The sequence below is a fragment of the Fringilla coelebs genome (assembly GCF_963513975.1).
Source record: "Fringilla coelebs genome assembly, chromosome: 23".
In the NCBI taxonomy this organism is placed as follows: Eukaryota; Metazoa; Chordata; class Aves; order Passeriformes; family Fringillidae; genus Fringilla; species Fringilla coelebs.
This window is the reverse complement of record NC_140049.1, coordinates 2,599,390-2,619,027: the sequence shown is the minus strand read 5'-3', so window position 1 is coordinate 2,619,027 and position 19,638 is coordinate 2,599,390. Positions and strand designations below refer to the sequence as shown.

At 59.6% G+C, this 19,638-nt stretch overlaps 1 protein-coding gene across 1 annotated transcript; it reads right to left on the bottom strand.

Moving 5' to 3' along the window:
- Positions 1-10,713: 10,713 nt before the first annotated feature.
- OPTC (opticin) lies at positions 10,714-15,775 on the bottom strand (the record flags this gene model as incomplete). Its single annotated transcript, XM_084220464.1, has 6 exons — positions 10,714-10,884; positions 11,607-11,702; positions 12,718-12,920; positions 13,693-13,851; positions 15,160-15,298; positions 15,554-15,775. 6 exons carry the CDS (start codon positions 15,773-15,775, stop codon positions 10,714-10,716), a joined length of 990 nt encoding a protein of 329 aa, XP_084076590.1.
- Positions 15,776-19,638: the final 3,863 nt, after the last annotated feature.

Genomic DNA, 19,638 nt, shown 5'->3' with positions numbered 1-19,638 from the left:
GGATCCCTGAGAGAAGGAGGAACCCCCACCCATCACCCCCCTGCTCCAGCGGGACCCCCCCAGTTTTCCCCGCGGCCCGGAGCCCCCCAGATCCAGCCTCTTGTGCCTCTCGGGGGAACTTGGCAGCAGGCGCCCGCTCCTCCCGGATTAATCCCGCTCCCCGCCACGGGCCAAGGGCTCCGACAGGAATAAACACATCCCAAATGCCTTTCCATAAGCGGAGCGAACCTGCTGGCCGAGGTGCCGCTCTCCCGGCTCCTTTCCAGCCCGGCGGTCACCGCGGGCCAGCAGAGAAAGGCTCCGGCACATCCCGGATTTGGGGATGTCCCCAAAGCCACCCCCCGGCAGCACCTCCGCTCCCCGCCCCAAACGCGGGCTGGGGACAGAATGTGAGAGGCCGTCAATTAATGGATGAGTGTTAATTAGCGATAAGAGGGGATGGGAGCTGGAGGGCAGCGCTGCCCGGGGACAAAGCAGGGGGTGGCTGCGCCCCTCGCGGGTGCCACCGTGGGTCGCGGGCGCCACCTCACCCGCCCGCAGGGATTCCCCTGCTCCCAGCAGCTTTTCCCGTTCCCGTCTGTTTTCCCATCCTGCCGCGGAGATGGCTCCTTACATAAACCCCGCTAAGTAGGGCGGCCTTTTCTATCCCCTGCTGCCATCGCTGCTGTCTCTGCTGGTGGCCCTGGGTCACCGCCTTGTCCCCTCTGCCCGCCTGGCAGCCGAGGGTGAGGCTGGGCTGCCCTGGTGCCAAGCCCCGTGCCGTGTTTTTGGGGTGGCCGTGGGGACAGGCTGGTTTGGGATGACAGCAGGGACAGGCTGGATTTTGGGGTGGCAGTAAGGATAGGCTGGATTTGGGGTGGCAGTGGGGACAGGCTGGATTTGGGGTGGCAGTGGGGACAGGCTGGATTTAGGGTGACAGGCTGGTTTTGGGGTGGCAGCGGGGACAGGTTGGATTTAGGGTGACAGGCTGGATTTGGGGTGGCAGTGGGGACAGGCTGGATTTAGGGCGACAGGCTGGATTTTGGGGTGGCAGTGGGGACAGGCTGGATTTTGGGTGACAGGCTGGTTCATCCAGCAGGGTCCTGGAGGGCCCTGGGATGGCTTTGGGGCAGGAATTTGGGATTGGAGTGGCTGAGCCCGTGCTATGCCCTCCCTGGGGAGGAGGGATAGAGCAAGTGGGGACACTGAGCAGGACTTGGTGGCTCTGCTGGCTCCCAGTTGGAACCAAACCCTGAGCACTTGGACCAAAATCCCATTTTCCAGCCCCAGTCTGGCTGTGGGAGCAGGGAGCTCCCAGGGCTCTGTTGGGATGCTGATCCATCGGGATCCTGATCCCAGACTGCCCCTCCTGCTGTCACAGGGCTGCTCCTGGTCTGGGCTCCTCCATCCCGAGGGAAGCAGCCAAGAGGAATCAAACCCTGGCTGAGCTGGCGCAGCAGCAATTAAACCCAAATGATTAATCACAAACAGAGAGTGGCCATAAAACTTCCCAGCAAAAGCAGGGAGAGCTGGAGAGGCTCTGGAGCAGGGCTGGGCTTCCAGCAGGATTTGGGATTTCCCCTGGTTGGTGGGTTCCCTTTTGGATTGGGAGAAGGATGAGCTTTGGCTGGAGGTGTCTCCTTGGATGGATTTTCCTCCAGGACCACCAGGGCTGCTCTCCTTGCGCTGGGAAAGGGGAAAACCAGAGCCAGGATTTGCCCAGGGCCTGGAATCCACCTTGGAATGTCTTTGGGATCCTCTTCCACCCCAAAGCTGTGCCTCAGAATCCAGGGGAGCATCCAGGGCTTCATCCTGGTGCTGAGCAGGGATTGTCCCCAGAAAGGAACAGGGGGGACACAGCTGGTGGCTGCAGAGGAGCAACAGCCAGGGAGCACAGCCTTGGAATTCCAGCCTGGATTGCTACATGGTGGCCTGGAGCGGAGTGTGGGGCTCTCCCGCTCCTCGGGTTGGGGTTGGAATTTTCCCGATGTGTTTGGGTGGTTTTGTGTCCCTGAACGCGCGTGGGAGTGGTGGCAGCAGAGCCTGAGCTTCCCACAGGGCTGTTCCCGCATTCCCAGTGCATCCCACGGGGCTGTTCCTGCATTCCCAGTGCATCCTGTGGCGCTGATCCCACCCCATCCCACGGCTCTGATCCCACTGCATTCCCAGTGCATCCCACGGCTCTGATCCCACCCCATCCCACGGCTCTGATCCCACTGCATTCCCAGTGCATCCCACAGCTCTGATCCCACCCCATCCCATGGCTCTGATCCCACATTCCCACCCCATCCCACAGCTCTGATCCCTCGGGATCCCACAGCTCTGATCCCACATTCCCACCCCAACCCACAGCTTTGATCCCTCTGGATCCCTTGGTTCTGATCCCGCATTCCCACCCCATCCCACAGCTCTCATCCCGCCCCATCCCACAGCTCTGATCCCTTGGGATCCCATGGCTCTGATCCCACATTCCCACCCCATCCCACAGCTCTGATCCCTCCAGATCCCTCGGCTCTGATCCCGCCCCCTCCCATAGCTCTGATCCCACCCCATCCCACGGCTCTGATCCCTCCGGATCCCTCGGCTCTGATCCCACATTCCCACCCCATCCCACAGCTCTCACCCCGCCCCATCCCACGTCTCTGATCCCTCTAGATCCCTCGGCTCTGATCCCGCATTCCCACCCCATCCCACATCTCTGATCCCTCCGGATCCCTCAGCTCTGATCCCGCATTCCCACCGCATCCCACCGCTCCCCGCATTCCCCCCGCGCCGCTCCTGCCCTCGGCCAGGACCACAAAACTTTTTTCCCTTTGAGGAAAGCAAAGCCGAGGACCAGCGCGGCTCTCCCGTTGTCATGGCAACCCGCAAACATCCATCGGAAAATCGCCCGGGGCCCGCATCCCGCGTTTTCCCTGCTCCATCCCTTCCCGGCCATCCCAGGGTGACAAATCCCGGTGGGAACTCCAGGAGAGGCCGAGAGGAATGTCCCCAACACCCTCCTGTCCCCTGGAGAGCCAGGAAAAAGCTCCTGGGGGACAGGGACGCTGTTTCCATTTCCATTTTTAGTATGAGGGGCGTCCATCCCCCCTCTCTCTGCAGGAACCTGGAGGCTTTGCCGTGCTGGGAATGAAAATCCATTGCCAACTCTTGATTATTCTTGTTAATAATAATTTCAAAAATTGGCTGGAAAAGGTGTTGCTGACCTTGGCACAAAGAGTGTGCAGGGACTCAGCGCCGGGCGGGGTAAATGGGATTTTTGGCCTGATCCCAAATCATTAATCCCAGGAAATGCCCTGTGACTGGGGGCAGCGCTGATTTATTAATGCAGGTTCCCATCCCTGCCAGCCTGGGGCCAAACCCTGAAATCCTCCCGAGCACAGCTGCCCCTGGCTGAGGGAGCTGCTGCGGGGCCAGGCCGGGCTGAGGGGTCAGGGGGGTGTGGGATGTGGGTGCTGGGGGATGTGGGTGCTGGGGGATGTGGGTGCTGGGGGATGCAGGAATTGTTGGGATGTGGGTGCTGTGGGATGTGGGTGCTGTGGGGTAGCAGTGCTGTGGGATTTGGGTGCTGGGAGGTGCAGGAATTGTTGGGATTTGGGTGCTGAGAGGTGCAGGAATTGTTGGGATTTGGGTGCTGAGAGGTGCAGGAATTATTGGGATGTGGGTGCTGAGGGATTTGGGCAGGATTTGGGCTCTGCAGGATTTGGGCTCTGCAGGATTTGGATCCTGTGGGATTCGGGTGCTGAGGATGTGGATCCTGTGGGATTTGGGTTCTGCAGGATGTGGGTGCTACAAGATTTGGGCTCTGCAGGATTTGGTTCTGCAGGATTTGGGCTCTGCAGGATTTTTGTTCTGCAGGATTTGGGCTCTGCAGGATTTGGGTTCTGCAGGATTTGGGCTCTGCAGGATTTTTGTTCTGCAGGATTTGGGCTCTGCAGGATTTGGATCCTGTGGAATTTGGGTTCTGCAAGACTTTGGTTCTGCAGAATGTTGATCCTGTGGGATTTTGGTTCTGCAGGATTGGGCTCTGCAGGATTTGGGCTCTGTAGGATTTGGGCTCTGCAGGATTTTGGTTCTGCAGGATTTGGGTGCCACAGGCTGCATGTGCTGTAGGCACTGGTGATACCAGTGGACAATCACCCCCAGGTGAATCCAAGGATAACATTTCCTTGTGGATTTGGACCATTCCACGGCCAGAATACCCCCTGAGCAGTGCAGCACAGCACCCCAAAAACACTGAGCCACCTGGAAAACCCTTCCCATATTCCCTCCATCCCTGCAAGGAATCCCCAGCATTCCCTCAGTTCTCATCCCACCACCTTTATCCCCCAATTTTTCCCAAATGGGAAACTCAGCCCCTCCTTTTCCCTCCTCCTGCCCTGCTCCTTTCCACGATCCCACTCCTTAAAAGTGAAATAAACCCCATTTATCACCCTAACGATTTCCATTTCCCGGCTCTCCTCTGATTTATGGAGCCAATTCCCGGAGCTGCTGAGAGTTCAGGGATGGGCTGGGGGTGGCGAGGGACACTCGGGGACACCGTGGGCTCCCTCAGAGTCCCGTGGCAGCACGAGCTGGGAAAAGGCTCAAAATAACCCGGGGGGGTGACAAGGAAGGGACACTTGTCCATCCCACAGCAGGGAATCGACCCTGGAGCTGCGTGGAAGTGGGAAAATCACAGGATGTGGGAGCAGCTGGTGGCATCCCCGCTGTCCCCTGCTGCTGGCAGTGTCACCTGGCCCCGCTGGCACTCGGGGCCCCCCAAAAGCAGGAGGGGTTTGAGGCCATAAATCCCAGGAATGTCACCCTGCCCTGGGTGTCCCCAGCACGGGCAGAGGGGATGTGGGGCTTAAAAATCAGCGGGATTTGGGTCTGGGGTTCCCACTGGCCCCATCCCACTCCCCTGGGACGTTGGGAACCTTTGGAAAAGCCCCTTTGGAGACACTTCCCCACCCAGGCCCTCCCCAGCATCCCCATCCCTTGGTCAGCCCAGGCTGCCTGGATGTTCATTTTCTCCTGCATTTGTTTGCCCACATCTCTCTCTTTTCCCTTATTTTATTCCCCTTTTTTCCTTATTTTATTCCCCTTTTTTTCCTTATTTTTCCCCCCCTTTTTTCCTTATTTCCCCCCTTTTTAACCTTATTTTATTCCTCTTTTTTTCCCTTATTTTTCCCCCCTGTTTGTCCCAAATCCCAGCTCCATTTCAGGAGTTCCAGAATTTAGAAACAAATTGCTCCAGGTGCCACTTTCCTGAAGGGATGGAAGGCATCTCCTGGCAATCTCCGTGTCCCCAAGGAGGGTGACTTCCTGGAGAGGGAGGAGCCACGGGGGACGGCGGGCCACCCTCGGGTCACACACCCCGGGGGGAAAAATCAATGTCAGAAGGAAATTCCACTGGGATGTGGGAATTCAAATTCCCCCACCCTGCTCTGGATGCACAAAGGAACACCCCCCTAACAACAACAACAAAAAACAACAGAAAAAGGGGAATTTCCCCCAAATCCTCACAAGGGAATTTCATCCCAAGGAGCAGGGCCAGAAAAAAGCAGCTGGAAGCAGCAGGGGAAGGAAAGGCAGGCAGGGATAATTCCTCGAGCAGCAATTTGGGCTGAGCTTGCTCTGCATTCCCGGTTTTCCCTGTGGGGAAGCTTTTCCCGAGCCCTGGAGAACACCCTGGGTTTCTGCTCAGCCCAGCCAGGTCCTTTCCCTGCAATCCTCCAGCTCCAGCATTTCTCTGATCATAAATTAGCGATGCTCAGAGCTGTTTCTCTCTTCCCCCTCTCCAGGTTTTCCACATCCCACAGCCGGGGAAGATCCAGGCTTGGCGTGGTTATTTTAAAAGGCACCGATCAATCAGAGCTCCCCTCCTCCCATCCTCATCCTCATCCTCATCCTCATCTTCATCCTCATCCTCATCCTCATCTCATCCTCATCCTCATCCCATCCTCATCTTCATCCTCATCCTCATCCTCATCCTCATCCTCATCCTCATCCTCATCCTCATCCTCATCTCATCCTCATCCTCATCCTCATCCTCATCTCATCCTCATCCTCATCCTCATCCTCATCCTCATCCTCATCCTCATCCTCATCCTCATCCTCATCTCATCCTCATCCTCATCCTCATCCTCATCTCCATGCATGCTGCCCCCCCAAACCCCTCCCGAGCACGGCATCCCCCCCAAACCCACCCAAATCCCACTCGGGAGAGCTCAGATTTAGGTCAAAATTATAAAAAAAAACCAAACAAAAATGGGGGGATGCTGAATCGCCAGCGGGGAGAGCCTGTGCCCAGCAGGATGCTGGATGAGATCCTTGGAAAAACCAGGATTGAGGCCTGGAAGAGCCACTCCCGCCGGAGCTTTCCTCCATTCTGTCCCAGTTGGGAGATGATCCCCTGGGAATGGGGCTGGAGGGAATTTTCCCTTCTCCAGGAGGGTGGGATCCCCTGTTTTGGGGAGCCACTCTGCTGTCACCCCTGCAAGGAGGTGACACTGCCACTCCTGGCTGCCACCACCTCCCCGTCCTGGGCATCCCCCATCCCATCCCGGCCCCTCGGAGCCGGGTTCACCCCGGGCCCGCATTCCCGGCAATTCACGCTTCCCCTCCCGGAGCTTTTCCCAGGCTTTGTCAGGGCTCCTGTTGACAGGACCTAACGCCTGGCTGCTAAAAATAGCGGTGTGGCAATCGCATCTCCCACCCCGAGCCCTGATCCCGGTCCCAGAGAAAGGCAGGAAAGCCCCGGGATGCTGCAGGAACCCCCAGTCCCTCGGGGATGCAGCAGGGAGGGGGCTGAGCCAGAGAAATCTGAATTTCTATGGATTATTTTTACACAATTCGAGGGGGATGTGGAAAAAAACCGAGGAGTGTGTTTGCTGCGTTTTGCTGCGTTTTCCCCTCCTCCTTTTATTTAAATTTTTTTTGTTTGTTTGTTTTGTTTTTGGCTTTGTTTTTTTTGTTTTTCCAGTGGTGGAGGGGAGAATGGGGAGAAGAAAAGTTCGGGTTCTTCCCTCCCCATCCCGTTCCCATTGTTGAATTTCTCTGGAGGGACCCCAGAGCTGTCCACACCTCAGGAATAATTCATGGGTGTCCCTTTCATCCCCTGCTCCCACCTAATCAACCCCAGCACTGGGATTTTCTGGGAAAAAGTCCAGAATTGGAGCAGCACCATTAATAATCAGAATAATTTGTTAATCTCGGGGGAAATGAATGACTCCAGCAACGACCCCATTGGGATTGGGGCAGGAAAATGAGGTTTTGGGGGATCTTCCCAGTTTTTCCAGGGTCCAGGGGGCTGAAAAGTTCCATGGCTCTTCCCCGATTGGAGTTTCACATCCCTGAGCTGCAAGGGGACACCAGGGGACGGCTGTCCCCACGTGGTGGCCCAAGGGCACCGGGCCCCTCCTGGGTGGGGGAAAAGGGAGAAGAAATTTGGGTGAGGAGAAGGGAGAGGGAGTTGGGAATGTGGAGCTGGGGGTGGAAACTGCCAAAGGGATGGAGGGAGCTCCTGGACACACCCAGGGACCCCAGGGATGTCACACGCAGTCCCCAGGGGTGTCACACGCAGTCCCAGTGTCCCCAGGGATGACACACAGAGCCCCCAGGGGTGTCACATGCAGTCCCTGTGTCCCCAGGGATGTCACACACAGTCCTTGTGTCCCCAGGGGTGTCACACAGAGCCCCCAGGGGTGTCACACAGAGCCCCCAGGGGTGTCACATGCAGTCCCTGTGTCCCCAAGGGTGTCACACGCTGTCCCCGTGTCCCCAGGGGTGTCACACGCTGTCCCAGCTCCTCCCGCACCCCCAGGCTCGGCCCGAGCTGGTGCCACCTCCGGCAGGGACAGCGAGGGAGCGGCTCCCGCTCCCCGGGGACATTTGGAGAATTCCCCAAATTCTGTCTCTGTTCTGGGGCTGGGAGCGGAGCGGGGAGGGCAGGACGGAGGAGGAGGAGGAGGAGGAGGAGAGGAGGGGGCGGGGGCCATCTGGAGCAGCCGCAGGATGCTGAGCTGGCGGGGGCTCGGGAGCGCTGCGAGCCGGCGCTGCCAGAGCCGAGCGATCAATGTGTGTGACAGCCCAGCCCCGCCGAGGGAAGGTGACCTTGAGAGGCACAGCGACAAGGGAGGAGGGCGGCAGAGCCGGGAATCCGCACGGAAACGCTCCCCGGGCGAGGCAGCAGGGATGGAGGCGAGGGCAGGGATGCAGAGCCCCGAGGGCAGCCCCGGGGAGGGCTCTGTGCTGCTCCAGGACAGGATCCCGGAGCCCGAGCAGCGCCTGGGGACAGTCCCTGCCCTGGGGACAGTCCCGAGTGGCAGGAGGGGGTGGCGGTTCGCAGCGAGGACACGAGGGCGTGATCAATAACTGCCCCAATAATCAATAATCGAGCTCCAAAACAGCCCCAGCTTGGCCCCTCCAGGGTCCCTTCTGCCCCATCCTGGTCCGTCCTCGCTGGGGGTGACAGGGACACAAAAGCCACCCAAGGCTGAACCTCAACTCTGCCCCAGCAGAGTCCGGCAGAACCCCTCACTGCTCTCGGAAATTTGGGTAAACCTGGGTGCTATCCCCTGCCCTCGCCCTCCCGCCGCAGTCCAGCCCCTGCAGCTCCTCCGAGCCCTTCCCCGGATCATTCCCGCGCCGTTCCCGACCCCGGCGGGCATTCCCGGGAGACCCGGAGGCTGCAGGAGGGAGGGAGCGCTCCGAAGGGAGGGTCCGGCATTGCCGGCGCTGCCTTTGCCCTCTAGCGGGACCAACGCGAAGGATCCGGCGGGGACAATTCGGCCGATCCCACCCGGCTGGAATTGCCGAAATCCCAACTTTTCCAACAGAAATGAACAGCTCTGAGCGGGATTTGCTGCCGGAGAGTTGAGATTTCGGGGCGTTGTCTTGCCTTGGGTGGTTTTGGGGTGCCCTCATCCCCGGGGAGGATGGGACAGGATGGGACAGGATGGGACAGGGGGATGTCCCACCTTTCCCAGAGCTCTGGAGGGGCAGAGGTGGGGCTGGATTTGGGGAGGGGGGCACTGGGTGCTCCATCCCATGGGATCAGCGGGATAAAGGCTGGTGGGAAGGTGTTGGAAGGGTGGGTGGGATGGAGGAGGATGAGGGGGCAGCAGATCCGTAGGCTCCAGGGTGACACAACAACAGCAGAAAATCCTGCAATTCTGAACAAAACAACACCAAATTCCCATTTTCCCAAGGATTTTGGGTCAGCAATCCACGCCTGGGCTGGGTTTTGCACGGAAAAGGGGCGAGAGGAGGTGCCCACACTGGATCCTCTTCCCAGGTTTTCTCCAGCCGCCTTCGGATGCCTCCCCAGGCTCCGAGGATGTGGGCTGAGCTCCGTGGTTTCAGTTCGGGGCTCTGGATTCTCCAGGGATGTGTCATCCCCCTCGCGGTGTTCCTCACACACGGATAAAAATATAAGGGATGAATTCGTGGCGTGGAAAATATCCCAGAGCGCTGGGCAGCTCCCGCTGGCTGCGGAAAACCGGGATGGGCCCCGGGATTTCAGCTGCAGCCCAGGGAGATCCTGGTGGGGCTGGTGGGATCGGGGAGCTCCAGGGTTCTCTGCAGTTCCAAATTCATGGATTCACTCCTAAATCAATGGATACCACCTCAAATCCGTGGATACCCTCCTAAACCCAGGGATCCCATCCCAAATCCATGGATGTCATCCCAAATCCATGGATGCCATCCCAAATCCATGGACACCATCCTAAATCCAGGAATATCATCCCAAATCCATGGATACCATCCCAAATCCATGAATACCCTCCCAAATCTGTGGATACCATCCCAAATCCAGGGATGTCCTCCCAAATCCATGGATACAATCCCAAATCCATTTATACTGTCCCAAATCCATGGATACAATCCCAAATCCATTTATACTGTCCCAAATCCATGGATACCAGCCCAAATCCATTTATACTGTCCCAAATCCACGGATACCATCCGAAATCTGTGGATACCATCCCAAATCCATGGATACCATCCCAAATCCATGGATACAATCCCAAATCCATTTATACTGTCCCAAATCCATGGATACCATCCCAAATCTGTGGATAAAATCCCAAATCCGTGGATACCATCCCAAATCCAGGGATGCCCTCCCAAATCCATTTATACCATCCCAAATCCAGGGATGCCCTCCCAAACCCTGGGGCGCTGGAGATCCCACCCAGTTCCACGACAGCTCCCAGTTCCCAGGACTGCAGCAGGTCTGGGATGAGGGGATGGAAGATTCCCGTTGCCCTGTGCTGGGATTTCCCGTTTTTCCCTCTTTGGGAGCTCACAGGGACAGTCCAGCTGTGCCCAGGTCACACCTGGATGTGCCACACCCTGCTGGAGCTGCACAGGCACAGCCCAGGGGCAATGCAGCTCCTGGTCCCTGGCCAAGACACCCTGACCAGGATCTCAGCATCTCCCCGGGGCTCTGGAAGGAACGGAGGAAGAAACGGGACACAGGGAAATCCCATCTTTGCAAATCCAAGCAAAGCTGCCGGGCTGGGGCTGGGTGAGGGCTCCCAGCTGCTCTCACACCAAGAACAAGGCTTTGAATGCATTTCCAAATCTTTATTTCATTCTATTTTTACTTTATGCATTTGTCCCAGCACCGAGCTCACCCTGGGGTGGAACACCTCTGCTTCAGTCACGTTTTCCACGGAGCAGCAGGGTCTGAGCTCCCTGGGATGGGATCTGGGGACGCTTTCCTGCGCTTGCAGCTCCAGGGGCTCAGGAGAAGCGGCCGGTGGGCAGGCGGGGCAGGCAGGAGAAGGCGTTGGGGAAGAGGCTCAGGTTGATGGGGTTCCCGTCCAGGCGGATGTCCTCGAGTGCCCGGCGGATCTGGCCCTGCTCCTGGCTGTCACAGAACGTGTCCTCGTGCATCGTCTGGATCTTGTTGTTCTGCGGGGACGGGAGACGGGCAGGGCTGGGTCACGGGAGGGGAGAGGAGGAGGACCAGGACCAGGGCCAGGACCGGGACCAGGACCAGGACCAGGACCAGGACCAGGACCAGGACCAGGACCAGGACCAGGACCAGGACCAGGGCCAGGATGAGGACCAGGGCCAGGACCAGGACCACGGCCAGGACCAGGACCAGGACCAGGAAAAGAACCAGGATCAGGACCAGGAACAGGGCCAGGGCCAGGAAAAGGACCAAGACCAGGGCCAGGACCAGGGCCAGGACCAGGAAAAGGACCAGGGCCAAGAAAAGGACCAGGACCAGGGCCAGGACCAGAACCAGGGCCAGGCCCAGGACCAGGAAAAGGACCAGGAAAAGGACCAGGACCAGGACCAGGACCAGGAAAAGGACCAGGGCCAGGACCAGGGCCAGGAAAAGGACCTGGACCAGGGCCAGGAAAAGGACCAGGAGCAGGACCAGGGCCAGGGCCAGGAAAAGGACCAGGGCCAAGACCAGGGGCAGAGCCAGAGCCAGAGCCAGGACCAGGATGAGGAAAAGGACCAGGACCATGGCCACAGCCAGGACCATGGCCAGGACCAGGACCAGGATGAGGAAAAGGACCAGAACCAGGACAAGAACAAGGACCAGGACCAGCACAATGAAAAAGGAGGAGGAGGGGGAGGAAGAGGTGGGATCTGCTAAACTCAGGTAAACCTCACCCCACCTGGAGGTGCAGGGAACGCAGGCTCTCGGGAAGGGGCACTGGGATAAAATCCAGCTGGTTATCAGAGAGATGGAGGAACTGCAGCTGCTTCAGGTCCTGCAGGGAGAGGGCAGAGGTGATGAGCCCCTAGAGGTGAACCCCAAGGAGATGAACCAATAAACCTGCTAGAAATGAGACTCCACTAGGGAGTAAACCCCATAAAAATGAACCCCCTAAAGATGAATCCCACTAGAGGTGACCCCCACTAGAGATGAAACCCCAATAGAGATGAACCCCCAAGAGATGAACCAATGAACCCCCTAGAGATGAAACCCTAAAGATGAACCCCCAAGAGATGAACCAATGAACTCCCAAGAGATGAACCCCTAAAGATGAACCCCCAAGAGATGAACCAATGAGCCACCTAGAGATGAACCTCCTAAAGGAGAACCTGTGAGAGATGAACTCCTAGAGAGGAACCCCAAAAGATGACCCCAATAGAGATGAACCCCCAAGAGATGAACCAATGAACCCCCAGGAGATGAACCCCCAAGAGATGAACTCCCTAGACATAAACCAATGAACCCCCAAGAGATGAACCCCCAAGAGATAAACTAATGAACTCCCAAGAGATGAACCCCTAAAGATGAACCTCCAAGAGATGAACCAATGAACCCCCTAAAGATGAACCCCCAAGAGATGAACCAACAAGTCACCAAAAGACAAACCCCAATAGAGATAAAACCCCAACAGAGATGAACCCCAATAGAGATCAACCCCCTAGAGAAGCACCAATGAACCCCCTAAAGATGAACCCCCAAGAGATGAACCAATGAACCCCAATAGAGATGAACCCCCAAGAGATGAACCAATGAACCCCCTAGAGATGAACCCCCTAAAGATGAACCCCAACAGAGATGAACCCCATAGAGATGAACCAATGAACCCCAATAGAGATGAACCCCCAAGAGATGAACCAATGAACCTCAACAGAGATGACCCCCATAGAGACAACTCCCCTAGAGCTGACCCCCCTGGAGCTGACCCCTTTGGACCTGACCCCCCTGGATCCGACCCCTTCTCTCCTGCCCTGTCCCCCCGTGTCAGGCAGCCCCCCAGTGGCGGGGCGCACCCGGAAGGCCTCGGGGCGCAGCCCGGCGCTGGGGATGCGGTTGAGGCGCGCGTCCAGGCGCACGATGCTGCGGGGCAGCTCGGGCAGCGCCGTCAGGCGGTTCTCGGGCAGCAGCAGCTCCTGCAGGCTGGGCAGCCCCCGGAAGGCGTCCGCGTCCGCCCACGAGATGGAATTGCTGCTCAGGTCGATGCGCTTCAGCTTCTCTGAGGGCAGGGGGAGAACAGGGACAAAGCCAGGGCGATTTGTTCCCCGTCACCCTGATTTTTTAAGGTTTTCTGATGTTTGCATTCTTGTAAGGAACCTTCTCACACGCTTTCTGTAAATAACTTACTGTTTTGCATCATTTTATAGAGGAAAAGAAATTTGATGAAACAGGAAAGCCTTATAAATATGACTGCCTGGCAAAAGATTTTGAGAATATGGAAACTATAAGTGAGATTGAAATGAAAGCAAGCTCTGAGATACCTCAGTTACTGAACAACTGGAAAACAATGGCATGGCCAGCTGAAGGAATGGAACAATACTCTGCTTGCAGGCAGCTCCAAGGGCCAGAGCAGACCCTGCCAGCCTGGCAGAAGGGCCCAGAGAGGAGTTTTTAGGGTTTAAAATGGAGCACAGTGTGGCAATGTAATGATTCTTACAGGCTGTATGTAAATGCCGTAGGATTTGTGTCTTGGGCTAGATTGGTTGGTGAGAATTAGAATATTCAGCACAGATTTATGGTATTGTAACGGGAACCTCGCTCCCTTACTCTCTTACCCTCTCATCCTCTTTCCCACTCTCTTCTCTCAGTCCTGCTCCGAGCTGTGGCTGGCAGCTCCCAGCAGGGCCCTGCACTTGGCCCTTTGCAATAAACCCCAAAAGATCTCTGGGGGGCTCCAGAGATCTCTCCTCTCAGTCCATCCCGACCGTCCCACCCCCCATCAGCCCTACAGGAGGGAGGGAGGGGTTTTCCTCTTGGCGACCCCGACGTACCGAGGCCGCGGAAGTCGGCGGCGCGCACGGCCGCGATGCGGTTGAAGCGGGCGTACAGGTACGCGGTGTCCGGGGGCAGCGCCGGGATCTGCTCCAGCTCCGTGTCGTCGCAGTACACCGAGCTGCCCAGGCACAGGCACAGCAGGCAGCTGGGCAGCCCTGGAAACGAGTCCTGAGCCCATAAAATACCCCACAACAGAGGGAGGAGCGCACCCGGCTGTGAGGACATGGATCTGTGACACATGGAGCTGTCACAGCTCCCTGACCCCATAAAATACCCCAGAACAGAGGGAGGAGTCCACCTGGCTGTGAGGACATGGATCTGTGACACATGGAGCTTTCCTCAGCCTCCCGACCCCATAAAATACCCCAGAACAGAGGGAGGAGCTCATCCCACCATGGGGACATGGATCTGTGGCACACGGAGCTGTCACAGCCCCCTAACCCCATAAAATACCCCAGAACAGAGGGAAGAGCCCACCCGGCTGTGAGGACATGGATCTGTGACACACAGAGCTGTCCTCAGCCTCCCAACCCCATAAAATACCCCAGAACAGTAGGAGGATGTACCCACCCTGCCGACACTCTGGGGACACAGAGTTTATGACACCCAGAGCTGTCACAGCCCCCTGACCCCATAAAATACCCCAGAACAGCACAGGGACATGCTCACTCTGTGGGGACACAGAATCCATGATACCAGAGCTGTCACAGCCCCCTGACCCCATAAAATACCCCAGAACACCAGGATCTGCCCCCTCTGCCATGAGGACACAGAGTTGGTGACACCCAGAGCTGTCACAGCCCCTCACCCTCCAGGGAAGGGCCAGAAACTCCCCACAAAAAGAACCCTGTCAATAAATGAAGTGCCCAGGATCAAATCCCTCCTGCAGGAGGAGGGGAGATTAAAGCCCCCAAATTCAGCTTTTTTTGCGCCCAAAGCTCTCCTGGCCCCCTTAATTTTCCCACTGGAGGAAGCAGAACTCAAGAAAATTCTTTTGAATCAAGAAAAATCTGTCCCAGCTGCCCCCAAGGCCCCAGCACAGGGGGGTAAAACTGAGCCCACCCCCACACCTGATCCCCCTCCTCTCCCCTGAGGTTCCCATCCCTTCGAGGGGGGGTTCAGAGCAGCTCAGCACCAATTTCCTTTCTCCTCCCACCTAATTTTTCCCAGCCTGGAGTGACAGAAAAGGAATAAAGATATTTATCCTCGCTGCAGGATTTTAATTGTCACTAATCTAATTGCCACTGTCGCAAAGCCTCTGCTCATTAAAGCGTCGCTGCTTTGCTGGAGTTCATTTTTCCCCAGCAATTTCTCTCTCTGCAGCCCTCCTGCCTCGCTGTGCGAGCAGACTCAACCCCAAAACCCTGCAAAGAGCTGCTGGCAGCACCAGAATTCCCTTTTTTTCCCCCAAAAAAAATTCAGCTGTGTGATGTGGGGGTGCATCCCAAGGAAGCACGACTCACCCTGCCTGGAGATGGGTGCTGGGGGCACGGGGCCAGCACCGCTCGGGGGCTGCAGATTTGGGGTTCCAGCCGTGGTTTCACCCAGCTCTGGGAGGGTTTTGGGCTCCTTGGGGCGAGGAGCCAAGGTGCCAACCTCGATCTGCAAGCACAGCCGGGTGTGAGCGTGGAGGACTTGTCCCCTCTGGGGAGGGTGGCACCGGACAGGGCCACAGGGTTGGGGTCATTAATTCCTTCTTGGAAAGCTCTCCAAGGAACCCCCCCAGCCCTCCTGGCCCAGAGGGATGAAGGAATCCTCAATCCAAGAGCTGGCAGGGGTCTGGCTCGGGTAAAACCTTCCCCAGCCCTGGGAGAGCTGCCAGGGCTGCTGCAAGGGGCTGTCCTGTGTCCCCCCCACCTTTGGGACAAGGTCCCCGTAGTCGTAGAGCTCCTCGTAGTTGCTCAGGTCCAGGATGTCCCCGTAGCTCTCCGAGGTGACATCGTAATTGTCCAGATCCAGGTGTCCATAGAGGGTCAGCTCAGCCTTGGGATTCTCCACCCTCCTCCTCTCCTCGCCTGGGACAGCCCAAAGTGTCCCCAGGCACAGGCTGGCCACCCCCAGCCAGCCCAGGGGACACATCCTGCACCTGGCCGGGGTCACGGCACCTGGAATGTCACCAAGGGCTGGGTGTGGGGACAGCCCTGGGGTGGGGGGGACAGACAGCCCCCAAATCCCGGGGTGAGGGGGACAGACAGCCCCGGGAGGGGACAGACAGCCCTGGGAGGGGACAGGCAGCCCCAAACCCCGGGGTTAGGGGGACAGACAGCCCCGGGAGGGGACAGACAGCCCCGGGAGGGGACATTCCGTGACCCTTTTCAGCGCGTTTCACGCTCGGCTGTGCAGGAGAGGCTCCGCGGGGCTGCCGGGGCTGCCCGGCTTTCCCAGCCCCGGGGGGTGCGGAGGGGGTCGGGAGGGGATGAGGGGGGTCGGGGGGTGATGAGGGGGGTCGGGGGGTGATGAGGGGGGGTCGGGGGGTGATGAGGGGGTCACGGCGCTCGTGGGGATGGGTGGAACCGGCCGCTGGCCCAGCAAGCCCAGCAGCCGAGTACAACCAGCCCCAGGAGCCCCAGAACTGCTGCTCCCCCTTCTGCTCCCACATCCAGGTCGAAATCCCGGTCTAAATCTGCTTTTCCAGCATCCTGGCGGGCCAGAGGCCACAGGATCCGTGTGACAGCACGGGGACATCCTCCAGTCCTGGCGGCTCCACATCCAAACCCTCCAGGGCCCATTGCCACAGAATTCCCTCCCTCCAGGCTCCCCTCCCGCGGGACACCCACGGCAGAGCAGGGCGAGGGTCCCGGCCCCCTCCAGCCTCTCCCAAATCCCAAATCCCAAATCCCAAATTCCAAATTCCAAGTCCACCCAGCCCAGAATTTTTTCACTCCATCCTGAGGATGCTGCTCCCAAATTCCTCCTGTTTTCCCCCAGATCTGCCCTGTCCCGGTGCTCTGAGCCCCCTGTACCCCCTCGAACCCCCCCATCCCCCAGCTGCCCCAGCCCGGGGGGGGCTCTGGAGGAGCCAAACGAGGCCGGCACGGACGTACCCCCTGTCCTTCCTCCTCCTCCTCCTCCTCCTCGGCGTGGAGAGCCCTGCTGGGCTGCAGGGGCTGGGGACGGGCCGGGGAAGGGTTGGGGAAGGGCTGCTGGGCTTTTAAGGCACGGAGAGGAGGAGGAGGAGGAGGAGGAGGAGGAGGAGGAGGAGGAGGAGGAGGAGGAGGGGGCTGCTCGGGGGTCTGGCCGAGGGGACAGGCAGGACGCGGCCAATCAAACCCGCGGTCCCCTGCTGGGTCCTTACATTGTCCCCAAGGCCACCAGCCCGGAGGTGGCTCCGCTCCAACAGCCCGAGCTGAGAGGGGCTGGGAGGGGAGCGAGCGGTGACATCTCCGGGTGTCCCCACGGGCGGTGGGGACAGAGCCAGCGCCACCCCAGGAGGTGCCACCAGAGAGGGACTCCCGGCTGTGTCCGGCCCCAGAGATGCCCCAAAGCACTGGGGGAGCCCCAGTGAGCAGCCCAGGGTTTGGGGGGGCTGCAGAGACCCCTCCCCCGGCAGCGATGGATGGAGCTCACCCAGCCCAGTTCCCCTCCCGGGGGGCGCAGCGCCCCAAACCTTCACTCTCGGGGGTGGCTTTGGGGTTTTTTGGGGAGGGGGAGCCGCTGTGGGTGCAGGGGCGGGCTCAGCACTCCCAACCTTCACTCTCTGGGGTGGTTTTGGGGTTTTTTGGGGAGGGGGAGCCGCTGTGAGTGCAGGGGGGGCTCAGCGCTGCTCCCCTCATTGGGATAGGGTGGGAACCCCCCCACGCCCCTCTGTGTCCCCGGGGACAGAGCTCAGCTCGGGGGGGACACCATCCTGCTGGGGGATGTCACCGCGGGGCTGGCACACCCCAGGAGGGGCAGGGCGAGCACGGCAGCCCCTCCTGGGCAGCCTCGTGCCCACCCACCCACCCACGGCCGCGAAAATGTTCCCGTCGCCAGCGGCGCATCGCCCCCCACGCACCCACCCACCCACCCTCCCGGCGCACCCATCTGCTCGGAGGGAGGGGGGATGCGGCCGGGGACACCCCCGCAGCCCCCCAGCCCCCCGTGGGCACCCGCAGCCCCCCGACCCCCGCCGTGTCCCCCCCTCCTCGCCAGGACGGCCCCGGCCCCGCTCAGCACGCAGCGGCCGCTAATCTTCATTAAGCCCCTCATTAGGCGGCTCGGTGGGCACCGTGACGGAGCCGAGGTGACAGCTGGGGGGGCGTCAGCGCGGCCGGGGGGGCTGCTGGGGCGAGGGAAGGGGGGGCTGGCCCAGGGTCCCGGGGGCAGTGGGGTCCGCGGGGGGAAGGGTCCCAAAGAGTGAAGGGGTCCCCAAGGATGAAGGGTCCCAAAGGGCAGTGGGGTTCCCTGGGCAGTGGGGTCCCCAGGGGTGAAGGAGTCCCCAAAGATGAAGGGGTCCCCGGGGGTGAAGGGGTCCCCAGGACAGTGGGGTCCCCTGGGCAGTTGGATCCCTGTAGATGAAGGATCCCAAAGGGCAGTGGGGTCTCTGAGAGTGAAGGGTCCCCAAGAGCAGTGGGGTTCCCCGAGGGGTGAAAGGTTCCCAGGACAGTGGGGTCCCAGAAGGACGAAGGGTCCCCCAAGGGTGGAAGGTCCCTAGGACAGTGGGGTCCCCGGGGTTGAAGGGTCCCCCAGGCAGGGAAGGGTTCCCAGGGGTGAAGGGTCCCCAGGGCAATGGGGTCTTTGGGGTCTTTGCTTTTCTGTCCCGGCCCCGGGAATGATGTCCTGTCCTTGTCCCCACAAGGAGCAGCCTCCCCTTGTCCCCCTCAGCATTCCCTGCACGGACGGTGTCACCTGGCGGGTCCCTGTGCCCCTGTAACCGCCCCAAATGTCCCTGAGTGCCCCAAGGGTCGGTGCCAACCCCCTCAGAGCGGGAGGTCCCTGCTCAGCACCCACAAATGGGGCTGGGGGGTCACCAGCTGCAAGGGGGATTGACTGGAGCCAGAATTCCCCCTGATCCCAATCCCGGCGGGATCCAGCCCCTCCCCAGCACTGGGAGCCCCCACCCCTCTAACCCCACTAAGGAGGGGGTCCCAGCCTTCCCCGTGACCCCGCAGGAGCTGCCAGCCCCAATCCCAATCCCACGGGTTTTAGGGAGCAGCTTTGGGGTGCTCAGCCCCAATCCCAATCCCACGGGTTTTAGGGAGCAGTTTTGGGGTGCTCAGCTCACTCCCTGGGATGGTTTTGGGGTTTTTTGGGGAGGGGAAGCCGCTGTGGGTGTGCAGGGGGGGCTCAGCACTGCTCCCCTCATTGGGTAGGGTGGGGAACCCTACCCCAAGGTGGGGGAGATAACTCCGACTTCCCCGAGGAAGGAAAACCCCCCTGGCAGTGGGGGATTCACAGCGGGGTGACAGAACAGTGGGATTGCAGGGGGGGCGGGTCTGTGCCTGCTCTGCGCACCGCAAACGCCCCCAAACCCGCTCGGCCCCCCCGGGAGCGCCCCCCGGCCCATCCCACACCCTCACACCTTCCCCCGCTGCCGTCCGCCCGCTCCGCTCGGGATTCGCGGCGGGCAGCGGCAGCGGGAGCGACTCTGGAGGAGGAGGAAGAGGAGGAGGAGCCGCTGCCGCCGCCCACCCGCCCCAGCCCCAGCCCCAGCCCCGCCGCCGATCCCGCTGCTGGGAGAGGGGCTGGGACCCCATGGATGGGGCCCCGAATCCCAGATTTTACAGGGAAGGATGCAGGATGCTGGGATGGGGCTGTGACCCCAGAGACGTGTCCCTGCATCCTCAGATTTTACAGGGAAGGATGCAGGATTTTGGGATGGGGCTGTGACCCCATAGATAAGTCCCTGCATCCTCAAATTTTACAGGGAGGGGTGCAGGATGCAGGGATGGGGCTGTGACCCCATGGACGTGTCCCTGCATCCTCAGATTTTACAGGAAAGGATTCAGGATGCTGGAATAGGG